Here is a 13,411-nt window from a genome sequence, read left to right as displayed (position 1 = left end):
ACGCCCTCCACGTTTCAGGGCTCATGTGATTATGTTGCTCACCCCCCCCCCCCCAGATAACCCAGCTAATCTTCCTAGCTCAGGGTCACTGGTGCCATCACAGCTCACATCACCGAGGAGTGATCGCTCCTCTGAGTCACAGGCTCTGAGAGGAGGGTGTGGAATCCTGGGGCGGGGCTGGAGGGGGTGCTTGGATGCTACCCCAGGTGCGCTCCGAGGAGCTTCTCCTGGTCCAGGGCCCCCAGAGCAGCGTTCCTTGGGTCTCTGGGGGGTCGGGGACTGTCACAGGCAGATGTCAAGAAGTAAGATTTATTTTCCAGTTGAAAAAGAGCTTCCTGCACAGTAGATCAATCATACTCCCACACTCTGACAACAGCCACTTACTCGCAGTCCCGATTTCTCGGGGGGACACCCCACTGTCTCTGGGTGCCCAGGGTGCCGGGGGTGCCACTTGCCCACAGTCATCATTGACACTTCGTCTCACAGGGTCACCATCGTCCACGCAGAAGGCTGGTTATTAGTGACAAGATCATCTTCTGAAACCAAAGCCCACTCGGGTCGCCTGCTAGGAATGCATTCTCACTCAGCAAGTGGGACCCCCAGAGCGCCCCTGGAGCAAATGGCCCCAGAAAGATCTTAAAGTTTACTTTAGACATGGGGCACGGAGGGGTGTTGATGTATTTGTTGTGCATGTTTGAGGGAGCAGCCAGCTTTGTCTCGAGCAGCAGTGGCTCCCACGTAGCCGTGGTGGGTGCCGCGGAAATGTCACGCCTCTCACCGAAACACCCAAGGACAGCCCCACTCTCTGGAGGTGGGTGGTCGTCATTGACAACAACAAGAAAGGCAATAAAAGTAGAGCCAGCCGCCCACGGCGGGGTCCCTCGGCCGGGCCAGGCAGCCCACCCGGCACTTCATCACCAGTGACTCGTTTCATCTGTGTCCCACGTGCGGCGAGCCTGTTCCCTTGCTGCACGGGATGGAAGACCCTGTTCATCCTAATGCCCATTCTCCCACGCACACCCCATGAGACTGAGTCTGTGTCCCCATCTCACCCTAAGGAAGCAGGCAGGGGTCGGAGAGGTCCAGCCACCTGCCCAAGGCCACAGGGCCTGAAAGGGGATTGCTCGGATTTGAACCCGGGTTTGTCCGGCCCGCTCTGCCCTGTTGCCTCACCTCTCCGCTGACACAAGGGAAGACACTCCAGCCATTGGGAGACCGCTTTGTCCCCCAAACTTAACATGACAAGTGTTTACCTACATTAAACAAACAAACAAGCAAAAAACTGGAGCCACCTTAACTTGGAGCAGGAGCGCCCAGAGAACCGCCTAGCAGGTCTCAGGCCTCGAACCTCCGCAATGTTCAATCAGCCAGGAGTCCTTGGTCTGGGTCGGAAACAACATTGCGTCCTAAAGAAGTGTTTGCGAAGATAATCAGAACGCAGATACTCCGGCTCCTGGGCTGACAACCAAAAGTGGTGTTTAGAGTTAGGCACTATGTTCTGTCACCTGCACCTCCCTGCTATGAGCAGAATTGTCCCCTCCTCAGTCCCCTCTGTCTCATCAGGACCATTTGGGCTTCTGCCTGAGTCAGTGTGTCCGAATGGCTGTTCTTGCTGATCTCAAATAAACGCTGTTGCCTCTGACTTTGAAAAGCCCGTTTGCTTTTGGGTTACTCCCTGGAATCCTGGTGCAGCCTCTGCAATGTGAAGGCAGAGCTTCCTGAAGGCTTTTCAGGGTGTTTCCCCAGAACGGGCCTCAGCTCCTTATAAAGAAGACTGTGCAGCTCCGGGGAATATTCCAGAAGCCTGGAACTCCTCAGGGTGATGGGGTGGCTTGGTTAAGAAATAACCCGGATTTGTTATCTGTCGCGGAGTGACAAATTCCTCCCAAACCTAGTGGCCCAGAAGTATTGTAATCTCACAGCTCCCATGGGTCAGGAATCCAGGCACAGAGCTGCGTCCCCTGGGCCAGGGTCACCCACAGGCTGGGGCCCCTCCAGGCTCCATGGGGAAGAATCAGCTTCCGGCTCTGACGGGAGACTGTTGGTGGGACTGAGAGCCTGGCGGGTTGTTGGATGAAGGCCTCACTCGGGTCCTCACGAGCTGTTGGAGGTGGTTTCCCATCGTGCCCGGCCACGTGGGCATCTCCATGGAGTGTCACCTGACGCAGCAGCAGGCTGCATCAAAGAGAGTGGGGCGGGGAGGGGATGGAAAGGTGGGAAGGGGGTGCAGAAAGCTGCCAGGTGGAAGTCGGTCTTTTGTGACTCCCTGTACCTTTTGCCACATTTTATTCTTGGCGGTCACTAGGTCCTGCCCACACTCAAGGGGAAGGGATTATATACATCCATGCATTTGGTGGCAAAGCCTGAACCAAAGTGGGTAAGTGGCTCCTTGGAGTCTTGGTTCCATTTAGGGTGAAGGGTCACAAATATATTAACGGATTTAATTTTGTGGCGCCAGGTGCCCCAGACCTTGCCAGAAGGGTTATGCGATATACAGTAGACATGCTTTTTAAAACCTACAAAATTCTAAATTCTCAGGCACAGCTGGTCTCAGGCTTGCAGGGGCACTTGAAGTCCACTGGCCCCTGGGTCAGTTATCCTTGGGTGTGCGTGAGTGTGTAAGGCTGTGTTTTCCAATAGTTCTATTCGATCATGCCATTTTCTTGGAACTCAACCTACAAGTTTCTAGTTTGTCCCAGGCTGAGATGTGCCCGTGACAGAACCCATGCACGTCCCCAGCCAAAGGACATTTTGTGCCACGAGTTTCATAGACGTGGTGCATTCGGCCACTGTGGACGCAGGGTTGCTGGCCTCATCTCGACCTTGCCAATGCAGTGACATTTCACAGGGTGTGGTGACCTTGGAGAGCCCACTTCAACACCCACATGGAGGTCGATTTCCACAGTTTAAATGTCGAGTTTGAAACCATCCAGGGTGACGTTGTCCACTTCGATTCTCCACTGAGGCCGTGGACCGGACACTCCGGCTGTTATGAGCCCCCGATGTGACCCAGATTACTGAGGTCAGGCCGACTCCAGGGGGACCCGTGGGGATTGGGAGGACCCCCCCACCCTGCCCACTCAGGGAGTGACCTAGGCTCCGCCCTCTGCTGCTCAGAAACAAACAGGAGCCGGCTCCACAGGCTGCCGCACACCCAGCACACTCCGCTCTCTGGGACCGGCTGGATGGGCCGGCGGGCTTGCTGGCTTTTCCTTTGGTCGCTCTCTGACCAGCTGGATGTCCCACTGCGCACCTGCCCCCATTTGTGGGACCTGGAGCAAAGCCTCGGGGCCAGGCAGAGACCAAGGGGTCAAGGTCAAATGTCCACGAGGGGAAGGAAAATAGCCTGGTTGGCCACTCAGCCGCTGGGTTGTGCGGGATGGGGTGGCCTGGGCGGGTAAGGGGGGAGGTTCACTGCAGAGCCCGTGGGGAACCCATCCCCTCCTAGAAGTCTCCACTCATTGGCCAGTCCCGGGCTACTCCCGCCTTTAAAGCTGTGGACATTGCCAGTGTCCTGGAGAAGGTGGGTCAGGAGGTCCTCAGAGTGCTTCATTGCTCCTGTAGAGCTGGCCCAGGGATACCTGGGCACCGAAGCACCTGGGCCACAGTCTTATTGTACGAAGCCGTGGCGAGAGGTGGGTCTGCACACAGCATTAGGGGACCTAGACAAATAGCCTTAAAATTAAATCATGCTTTTTTAACACAGCAATACCTGGAAGTTCCCAAGGTATCCCACCCCGCCCCCCACTCCCTGTAATTCAGAGAATCGGTTTTGCCTTATTTATTACATTACACACGAATGAATGTTACAAGAATGTTCCAGAAGGGAGGTATTGATGAACTGGAAAGGTCCTAGGGCTATTCTGTGTCCTTTGCGACATCCCATGAGCAAATGTGGAGGGGACCCACGTCCTCAGAGGGGCCCCTGGGGAGCGCTTTCTTTCCGGGGCACGGGCGCCAGGGGCCAGGCGGTCCACCCCGCGCTGCCCGCCGGACTCAGTGGATGCCTTGCTCCGGCCACCCAAGCTCCCGGGCGTAGGCGCCTCTGCAGCTCCGGAGTTCGTCATACTGCAGCAGACACTGGTTCAGGCCCGGCACCCCGGACCTCCAGCCGATGAAGCCCTGGGTCGTCTTCGGGACCGGGGGCGACGGAAGGACCTGGAATGGACATGCGCAGGGGGCGGGGTTTAGTCACCACGGGCCACGGCGGAGTCCCCGGGATTAGCAGGTGAGGTCTCCGGTGGAGAAGACAGAAGCAAAGCCAGGGTCCCTACAGAAGGTGCCCGTGTCAGCCTGCGGGACCCCCAGACTCATGCCGCCCCCGAAAGGAGTGCTCACCAAACATTTCTTTGTGGTGTCTGACTCATGTAAAGTTAGTTTTATTTGGTACAAGAGCAAAAAGGAAGGCAAAGTGAGGTGCAGAAATATCCAACACTCGCACCTCCATAAAACACCTGCCCATACTGTCAGATGGTATTCTGGCAGTTCTAACCCTTCTGGCTTTGATGAGAAGACTCGGTGACATGTGTGCACACACATGCGTGTGAACAAGTGTGCACCCGCTTACACACACACCCCATTCCCAAACTGTTGAGACCACCGGAGTGCAAAGCCATTGAACTTAATTAAAATCCAAAAGGAAAATGGGATTCTCTCTGAGATTAAAAAAAAAAAACCCAACACAATTTCATTTGTCAGTTCCTTGGACAGACTTGAAATTTTTGGAAAATGAGGGTAAATGTTTAGGCAGTTTCCCCCTCTCCGTGTGGAGGGGTCGTCTGTTCTGCTCTTGGCGAGGAAGGTTTGTTCTCACACAAGGGCTGAGAGGAAGAGCTTTCATATGCTCGGGGCGACGAGTTCACGCTTGGCTGCAGGCTTCCTGGCACACGCAGCGGCGGGGGGCCATCCTGGTGGGCCGGCTGCCACTTGTGGAGGAAGTTCCTTAACATATGTTCCCGACGAAGCACTAAAATTAATCTCCTGAGGGCCAGTGTGTGGGGAGGGTCATCGATAAACACCAGAGGGGACAGAGTCTCCGGGAGCCAGCTGGGGTGGGACTGTGCCAGCCGGGCCTGTGGGGACACACAGACTGGCATTCAAGTCTCTCTCTAACCTGTAAGAGAAACGCAGTGGACACCACCTGGGGAGGCCACTCGTCACCCAGCAGATTGGCAAAGAAGTGCCCTTCCTAAGGGCGTTCTGGGAGAGTAGGTCGGTTCCTTCCCGGTGGAGGGCAACATCGCCAGTTCCTACAAAGGGTGGGGGTCACTGCCCCCACTCCTGGCCACCTTCATCCTGAGTTCTCGTACGGAGCTCAGCCATTTCTGGCCGTGGACCCGTCTCCGCAACTGGTTGGTCTCAGGTGGGAGGGCCACCTGGGTCTTCTCCCCTCTGGGACTGTCCTGTCACTCACATAGCATGCCACTGCCCTGCTTCCCACTGCAAGGGGGCTCAAACCCCACCCAGCCCCCCGGCCCCCAAGGTCCAGTCTGGCCCCACCCACTTCTCCACCCACATCCCTTCCTTTCCCACACCCACATCCCCATCTCTCACTGCATCCCCATCTCTCGCTGCCCCAGAAACATATCAACCTTTGTTCTGCCTCCGGGCTCCCGCACATGCTGTTCCCTCTGCCAGGAATGCTTCTCCCTGAGCTGGGTCCTCGTCATTCTTCAGTCCTCAGCCCCACAGGGGGCCTTTCCTGACCACCCCTTCCCCTGTCTCCTCCAGCATCACCTGGCTATTTCCTCCACGGCATTTAGCCCAGTGTGGAACAAGTTTGTTGATCTTCTTGTTTCATGTTGGTGCCCCCGACCCACACGTGTGGGCTGGAGTCTTGCCCGGCCAAGCACCTGGCACCTATGAACAGCTGACAGTCACAGGCACTCTCTGAAAGTGCGGGCACCATTGCAAGTCCTTGATTCCTCTCCCTGAAGCAGGCGCTTTCGTTGGCCCCCACTGTGTGAGGTGGAAATAGAGACCCAGAGAGGCCATGCCACTTGCCCAAGACCACAAGGAGGTCAGTGGCTCAGCCACCTGACTCCAGAGCCCCGGGCCTCGTCCTGCCCTGCTGTCCTGCCTACTCCCTGTGTTTGCTGATGAAAGGGTGGGGCCTCCCCCATTTTTATTGGGCCCCCTCTGCTTCTGCAGAGCAGGATGCAGAGACTCTGGAAAGTGTCCAGAGAGTCACCTGATGAGCGGGTACAAGCAGGGCATGGAAGCGGGCTTCCCCACCTGCCCGGTACTGCTGAGACCCCCTACCTTGGGTGGTCAGCTCTGCACACCTGTGGCAAGCGCCCTTCCCAGTGGGGCCCTTGTTTTCCCACTTAGGAAAACCAGTAATGAAAAATGACTGCCAACCTTGATGTACTTCTCCACCGGGGTCACTGGCCGGATGCGGAAGCTCTGGGGGAGCTCGATTCTGGGCTTTGGGGTGAGGGGCTTGTCTTCACACTCGACCAGCTGAAACACAATACCCCCAAGATGGGAGAGCCCAGACTGAGAGGGGGGATGCACCATCTCCATGGGCCCCTCGAATGCCACGTTTTACAGTGGCAAATCTCGCTCCCATCACAGCTAGGACAGGCAGCGGGGGACTCGCAGCCACCTAGCCATGGTGCCCGCCTGCTGCTCCTTTGCCTGCTAATTTATAATCCCGAGTAGAATTTGAGAAGACTTCACAGGATGGACTGAAACATAAAAATGCCAACCGGGTCCCAGGTCCCGTCTTGAAAATAACACAGAAGAGCTCCCCTCCCCCTTTTAAGTTTCAGAGCAATTTCGAATTCTTCGAAAATCCAATTTAATTACATATAAAGAATACTAATATAGATGCTTTTATGCATATTATATTAATAAGGACTCATTTTATGCATAAAATTTCAAATTGTGCAATTCTCTAAGTATGAAAAAAACCATTAAGAATGGCATAATTTTAAAGCTAGCAGGATGGGGCAAGTTACAAATGGGGTCGATGCTGCCTTGAGTCAGGACTGTTTTCAATCAGGTGACTTTTACTTGCAACCCCCCCAAAGAAATGTGGCTCCCCTGTGTTTGCCCCAGAGAGAGCTTGAGGGGGTGCAGGCTGGAGGCCACCATCCCACTAAGCCCAGGCAAGCATTCTGTGGACCTGCGTGGCGTTTTATGAACCTGAGCCACTATTTCAGACTGTTTATTTAGACATCTGGATTTCTGGGCTTGAACAGCGGGTCCCAGCAGTTGGCCTTTCTGAAGGGTGGCCGTCCTCTGGGCTGTTGGTGGCTGCCCTGGACAGGAACTGTGGTTTCTTTGCTGGAGTCCCCACCCGCTCCTATTAATTATTCAGCCAGGCCCCTTCTCTGTCTCCCATCTTGTAGAGAAGATACCAGGTTACTTTCCTAACAATCCCTCATATTTTAACTCCACCTCACGGGATCTCAGCCCCTCAGTAAGGCAGGTGAGGACCAGCACCCCGTTTTACCAGTGGCACGTCTGAGGCCAGGGGCCCTGGAATCAGACAGACCGGCTTTCCTCTCCCTGTGTCTCCTCATTAGCTGCATGGCTTGGTGCTTCCAGGAGCTCAGTCTCCTAATTGGTAAAATGGGCATAAAGGGGCACCCAACTCCGCACAGGAGTTGTGGTGTGGGTTAAATAAACCGCTTCGGATGAAGTCCCCTGGGCATTCCTGGCACGTAATAAGCGCTCAGTAAATTCAGGAAAGGAAGGAAGCTTCAGGCTTCGAGGCGGCAGGTCTTGCCTACCACACGCTCTTTAGCGTTCTTCTAGCAAATTATACCCATTCGGAAAGGATCGATTCTGTAAACTCTGGACTCACAGAATTTATATTTACCTCCTGGAGAGGGGTTGTTAAGAATCCCCAGTTCTGGGCCCAGTTTTGTCGTGCTTCAGTCTCAGCCTTCAGGCGGCATCTCCTGAAAAAGAAGTTCCTGAAACGTTCGAGAAGGTTAAAGCAGTGAACCCCGGGAAGGTCCACTGGGCACGGTCCCCGATGATGGCTCTGTGCCCAGAGGGAGCGAGACCCCGTGGCTGAGAGCCCAGCACTGCCCTGAGGCGGTGCAGAGAACCAGGAGACGTCTGGCTGGTGCACGGTGCAGGGCTGTCCAGGGACTTATGACGAGGCCCCGTGACCCCCTAGTGATGGGCGTGTGTCAAATCCATCATTATGGAAGTACACGGTAGGTACCTTTGTTTTCAGGGCAAGGTTGGGGGTGGGGGCAGAAGAGTGGGGCACCTGAGGTGTGGCATTTAAGGAGGAACCCACTCCCAGTTTTCTGCAAGGGCAGAGCCAGCATTTATATCACCTTGAGCTTGAGCCCTCCTTAAATATCCCGCTCCAGCTGCCTTGCCCCCTCTGCTTTTGCTTCACTTTAATGAGCTGAATTGAGTTGATGTCAAAGTGGGTGTGTCAGATTTTAATTTATTTATTCATTTTGATTTTCAAGTTTTTCCCCCTAGTTTGGAATCAGTATCACCCCCACCCCCCAGGCTGTCTCAGCACCTCTAAGAGGCCCTGGCCAAGCTCCTTGCCCTGGGCACTTCCCATTCTCCGCAGCGGTGTACTTCCAACGGAGGTGTGACCTGCGCCGAGGAGGTGAGCCACCCACGCCATTTTCAATTTTCTAGCAGCCCCCAAAATAAGTGAAAGTAAACAGGTGAACGTGATGTTAACATCACTTCTTTTTTCGGTGTTACACCTTCATAATCTGGTTACAGCTCATCCCAGTGTGGAACAGCCCCATTTCAAGGGGACATTGGGCAGAACAGTCTAAGGGCTTCGCTGGCCCAGTTCACATAGGAAGGGCCATCTGCTGTGGGTCTTGAAGGGTGAGTAGGAGTTTATCTGGTGGAGAAGGGAGAAAAGGGCCTTCTAGGCAGTGGGAACAGACCCTGCTCTGGTAGTGTCTCCTATTGGGGCTACTTGCATAAAGATAAAGATTTAAAGACAATTAATGGTTGTGTGTTTTATGTCACATCATACTGGCTTCCCATTTTCAAGAGTGATATCAAGTTTCCAATGAAAATAAATTTATTAAGTGAAACAAAGCCAGTTTAAAGAAAAATATTCAATGACTATTATAGGTTAGAAAACAGTACAAGTAATAGATAACTGAAGTTGAAGAAGCGAACAATCATCGTTTGTTGTCACTAAAATTTAGTTGGGATCTAAACCAGTAACTTTCCCTCTTGGTTAAAACTTCAAAAAGACGGGATGATGTTTAGCAGAAGGGAGAGAATGCCAAATAAAACCCACCAGGACCCACAGCTGAACACAAATCTTACAGAAAAAGGCATCTTTTCTTTAAATTAAAATGTCTTATTACTTCAAAAGCCAGGAAAAGCAAGACAGAATGTAAAGTGTACAGATACCTCTCCTGCAAAATAGATGAATACTAAAATTTTTGTTCAGTTTATTTTTTCCTTCCTTCCTTCCTTCCTTCCTTCCTTCCTTCCTTCCTTCCTTCCTTCCTTCCTTCCTTCCTTTTTCTTCCTTCCTTCCTTTCTCTTTCTCTCTCTCTCTCTTTCTCTCTCTTTCTCTCTTTCTTTCTTGGAAATTTGGTAAATCTTAAAAATAAGAGCACACCACTGGCTCTCAAACAAAGCTCTGCGGATGGTTGAAGAGCCCGATGGGAAATCTTTCAGGCCCTCGTGGCGGGCCTAGGAGAAGACGAGAAGAGAAGAGGGAGAAAGAAGGCCCTAAGGTCGTCCCTATCCTGGCCCTCTTTCCACCTTGACCACCTCCAGGCCTAGGTGGAAACTGGGGTCGCTGATGTGCACACTTCAGGTGGGAATGGCCCAGGCCACCGGGTCCCTGGGTCCCCGGGGTTACCATATCTGGTCCTGGGCCACGAAATTCATGCGCTCGGCCTCCTCGGTGCTCATCGGTTTCTTCGCCATGGCTCCTGGGGTCTCGGTTTCCCAGCACGCTGCCACCACCCAGGCTCAGCGTCTTGCGTCGCCCAGGAGACCTGTTGCCATGCAACGAGGAACGCGGAGGCGGCGCCCGCACCTGGCGCGGGTGGGGCCTCTGGGCTCTCACTGCCTCGGTGTGCGCGCGCACTACCTGCCTCTGCGCCCTCTGCGCCCTCTGCGGCCTTCACGCCCCTAGCCCACCTCCCAGCCCACCTGCCTGGCCCCAGCTGCAGCAGCCCCACTGCCTTCTCTGTGGGAAACGTTGGGGAAACATCAAGCCCTGACACCCCACCTCCTTTAAAATTTAGACCCTTTACACAAGTATACACAGCGACAAGTGTGCCAAACCTGGGCACTTGCTGAATGCCTTCTGCCGCTGACAGCGCAGCCCCGTGACCACCGCCCGCTCGCCGCACGGGGCACTGCAGCCCACGCCGCTTGTCGAGCTCTCTCCGCAGACCTTGGTCTGCCAAGTGGCCCTTTCCCCACTTTGTGAACTTTGTCCCCGGCTTCCCAGGCCCACTGTGACTTGTGAGGGGTCCATCCACGTCGCTGTGCGCAGCCGTCCGATGTTCGTTTCTCGAGGCGTGTTCCATCCCGCTGCTGCCGGCGTTGCAGCTGAAGTTCTAGAAGGGCCACCCCACACAGCTGCTAGGGCCGTCACTGCATGTGGCTTCTAGAGAGAACCTAGGCGGGCATTTCTGCCGGCGTCCCCTCTTTGTAACGATCCCCAGACAAAATTCACAGGCGGTATCTCCTCCGGCCGGGCTCCCGCACTTTCTTCCATGCCCATCCACAACAATTCCTTGTCACGGAGGTGCTTAATCAGTGTTTGTTGACTGACTCGCTGACCCTCCAGCCTTCCACCGCTGCCATAGGCCTGGAACCGGAAGAGGGGTCTAAAGATTCAACAGTAAGTGGATCAACAGCATGGGGTGGGGGGGCACTTTTCTGCCTGAGCTGCCACGGGACACGCGGGTGCCCGGAGCTTCACGGGACTGAGAGAACAGAGGCTGCATGCTCCCGATGATGGGCAGATCACCTCCTGATAATTTCTAGGGCCACTCGCTCTGCGGGAACATGGATGTTTTTATCTTCCACTTGGGTGCCAGCGGTCCTCCCTGGCGGGTCTCCCTCCCTCCCGCTCTCTGACTTCCTCCCTACCCACAGATGTGTGCCTTTGTGGGGTGTTGGGGATGTATTTTCCTCCTGTTTTCCACACCTAGCGTGCGTGATGCTCATGTGTGATGCTCTTCTTGGCTGTTGGAAGTGCCGGGCAGAGGCCCAAGACGGGGGTGGCCCCAAACACCCGCTTAGCCAAGATAGGGAGGGGGCAGGCAGAGCTGGAACGGAGTGGGTTCATCAGTGAGTGTGTAGCGTGTACGCCAGGCCCAGGGCTGGGCCGGTCTGGGGCTCGGCCAGGTGGCCGCGGGGTGGACAGGTGTGCAGGGTGGCCCGTGCTTTCCTTCCTGGCCTCTACCCGGAGGTGGCCATCCCTGCGACCAGAGGGAAGACGTCCCAGATGAATTGTGAGTGGCGGACGGCTCGGAAGAGAGTCAAGCGGGAAGGCGGCGCCTGCTTCTCCCTCGGGAAGCTCCGGAGACGATTCTGTTAAGATGATTAATTAAGAATAAACTCGTTTACCGAATGTCTCTATAAGCCAGACACCGAGGGTTCATTCATTCTACCAATGTTTGCTGAGTGCCTCCTACGTGCCTGGGGGTCCAGGCAGGAGCAAACCGACAGATTCACTGCCCTCCTGGACAGGCCTGCAGGGAAGAGAGACAAGGACCCGAGAGGCAGGCACGGTCCGGCCAGGGAGAGCCACACACCACAGAAGGAGTTTCCCTGGGAAGGAGGCTGGTGGGCCGGTCAGGTGAAGGGGCGTGGAAAGGACGCTTTTAGGAAAGGCTTCTCTGAGGAAGGGACATTTGAGCACAGAGCTGGAGGAGGAGGGACCCAGGCAAAGCGATCCAAAGGGGTTTCCATGGAGGAGGGAAGGGCAGAGCAAAGGGTCCTGAAGCGGAGCCAGCCTGGGGCGTTTGAAGAACACTAAAGAGGCCAGGGCAGCTTTGAGCCCCTCCCTGCAATGCACGAGCAGCACAGACAGGGAGGAGCCAGCACCCTGACTCCCAGCAGTCCAGTCGAGAGGGGACAGGGACGCGGATGCGAAGATGATGACGCAGCCCGATACAGGCAATTACCATGCGAAGAATGAGATTCAGAGCAAGCCCCCGGGGAGGCAGAAATGTGCCCAGGTGGTCAGCAAGTTGGGTTTCGAAGGATGAATAAGAGCTCACTAGTTCTGCATGTTTGTCTCAGATACATTTGCACGAGCAGCCTGGGCGGTGGGTCCAGGGAGCTGCAGGCTTCAGTCCTGGCCCTGCTGAGGACCCACTCCGGGAGCCCCGGGCGGTGCTGAGCCTGTTGGAGACCAGCGTCTCCACCTGTAAATTGAGCTTGTGGGGATCTTAGGAGGCCGAGACGAGTGAGTATAAAGGGCTCCTTCCGAGGTGCCAGGAACTGGTGCTCACGATTATGGGACAGCGCCACCCAAGGAGCAGCATGCGGGCTGTCATGGGCCAGGGGCCTCTGCTGGGGACATTCCAGGGGTGGGGTGGGGGGTGGAAATGAGGCTTTGAGTGGAGCTTCTGGACGATGTCTGTTTTGAAGACCAGGCCGTGGCTGACTGGTGCACTGGCCTGGAAGGCCAAACCCTTCTTTCTGGAGCCGTGACCGAGGACCCACAGCTACACCGGTGGGCTGCTCCATGGGGCCCACCCTCAGTGACCACCAGCCCTGGCTGGGCATGTCCCTACATTCTCATGCTGTGGAGGAAGGATTCTTTTGTGAGCATTTTTGGGAAGGGAAAACAAGCCCAAATAACAGGGGGAAGAGAGAGGGTTTGAACCAAACCCCACAGCCCCTGTCTCACCATAAACCCTGGGCACAGAGGGTGCTCTTTCTAGGAGCAAACCCCCCTCACCCCCAGCAAGATGGGGTCTGCATATCCTGGTCTCCTTTTCTCTCGTGACTTGTGGGGATGTCCTCTCCCTCTGGAGCTCCAGGTGGCTGGAGATTGGCTGTGGGGATTGCATCTCAGCCGCAAATGATAATTGGGGAGGGAGCTCAGGTCTGGCTTTCCCTAGGTGATATCTGCACAAGGGGAAGTTTCTGCTTCTAGTGACACTTGTGAGTGACATCAGGGCCTGCTGTGGTTTCGGGTGACAGAGGATCTAGAGCATGTAGAGACCCCCAGACGCCTTCCTGACCGACAGGCAGGGACGTGCTTCACCCAACTGTGCACAGAGCCAGACTCACCGGCCCGCTGGGTGTGCGGCATCAGCCCCGAATCAGCACGACCACCAGCCCCTTCCACCGGTCGTGTGGCCGGAGCCGGCAAACAGAGACACAGGAACTCCAGTGTAATTGGAATTCTCCGGTGCATGTGTATCCTAGGCTTACGCTAAAAACTTGCTCCTTGTTTACCTGTTAAATCTCG

The 13,411-nt window shown here is 55.2% G+C and overlaps 1 protein-coding gene across 1 annotated transcript; it reads right to left on the bottom strand.

Moving 5' to 3' along the window:
• Positions 1 to 3,996: 3,996 nt before the first annotated feature.
• CUNH20orf85 (chromosome unknown C20orf85 homolog) lies at positions 3,997 to 9,894 on the bottom strand. The gene is made up of 4 exons (XM_037133637.2): positions 9,827 to 9,894; positions 7,829 to 7,910; positions 6,361 to 6,462; positions 3,997 to 4,158 (listed from the first exon to the last, which is right to left on the bottom strand). The coding sequence occupies exons 1-4, from the start codon at positions 9,892 to 9,894 to the stop codon at positions 3,997 to 3,999; spliced, it is 414 nt and encodes a 137-aa protein (XP_036989532.1).
• Positions 9,895 to 13,411: the final 3,517 nt, after the last annotated feature.

Source organism: Artibeus jamaicensis, unplaced genomic scaffold (assembly GCF_021234435.1).
Source record: "Artibeus jamaicensis isolate MK-2021 breed Jamaican fruit bat unplaced genomic scaffold, CSHL_Jam_final contig_685, whole genome shotgun sequence".
NCBI lineage: Eukaryota > Metazoa > Chordata > Mammalia > Chiroptera > Phyllostomidae > Artibeus > Artibeus jamaicensis.
This window is presented reverse-complemented; position numbering and strand designations above follow the sequence as displayed.

Excerpts from the sequence above, each read along its gene's own strand:
- CUNH20orf85 (XM_037133637.2), bottom strand. The coding sequence starts at position 9,894 with ATGGCGAAGAAACCGATGAGCACCGAGGAGGCCGAGCGCATGAATTTC. Across the intron at positions 7,911-9,826 it reads GTGGCCCAGGACCAGATATG|GAGATGCCGCCTGAAGGCTG; the intron begins GTAACCCCGGGG and ends CTTCTTTTTCAG. Across the intron at positions 4,159-6,360 it reads CGGTGGAGAAGTACATCAAG|GTCCTTCCGTCGCCCCCGGT; the intron begins GTTGGCAGTCAT and ends TGTCCATTCCAG.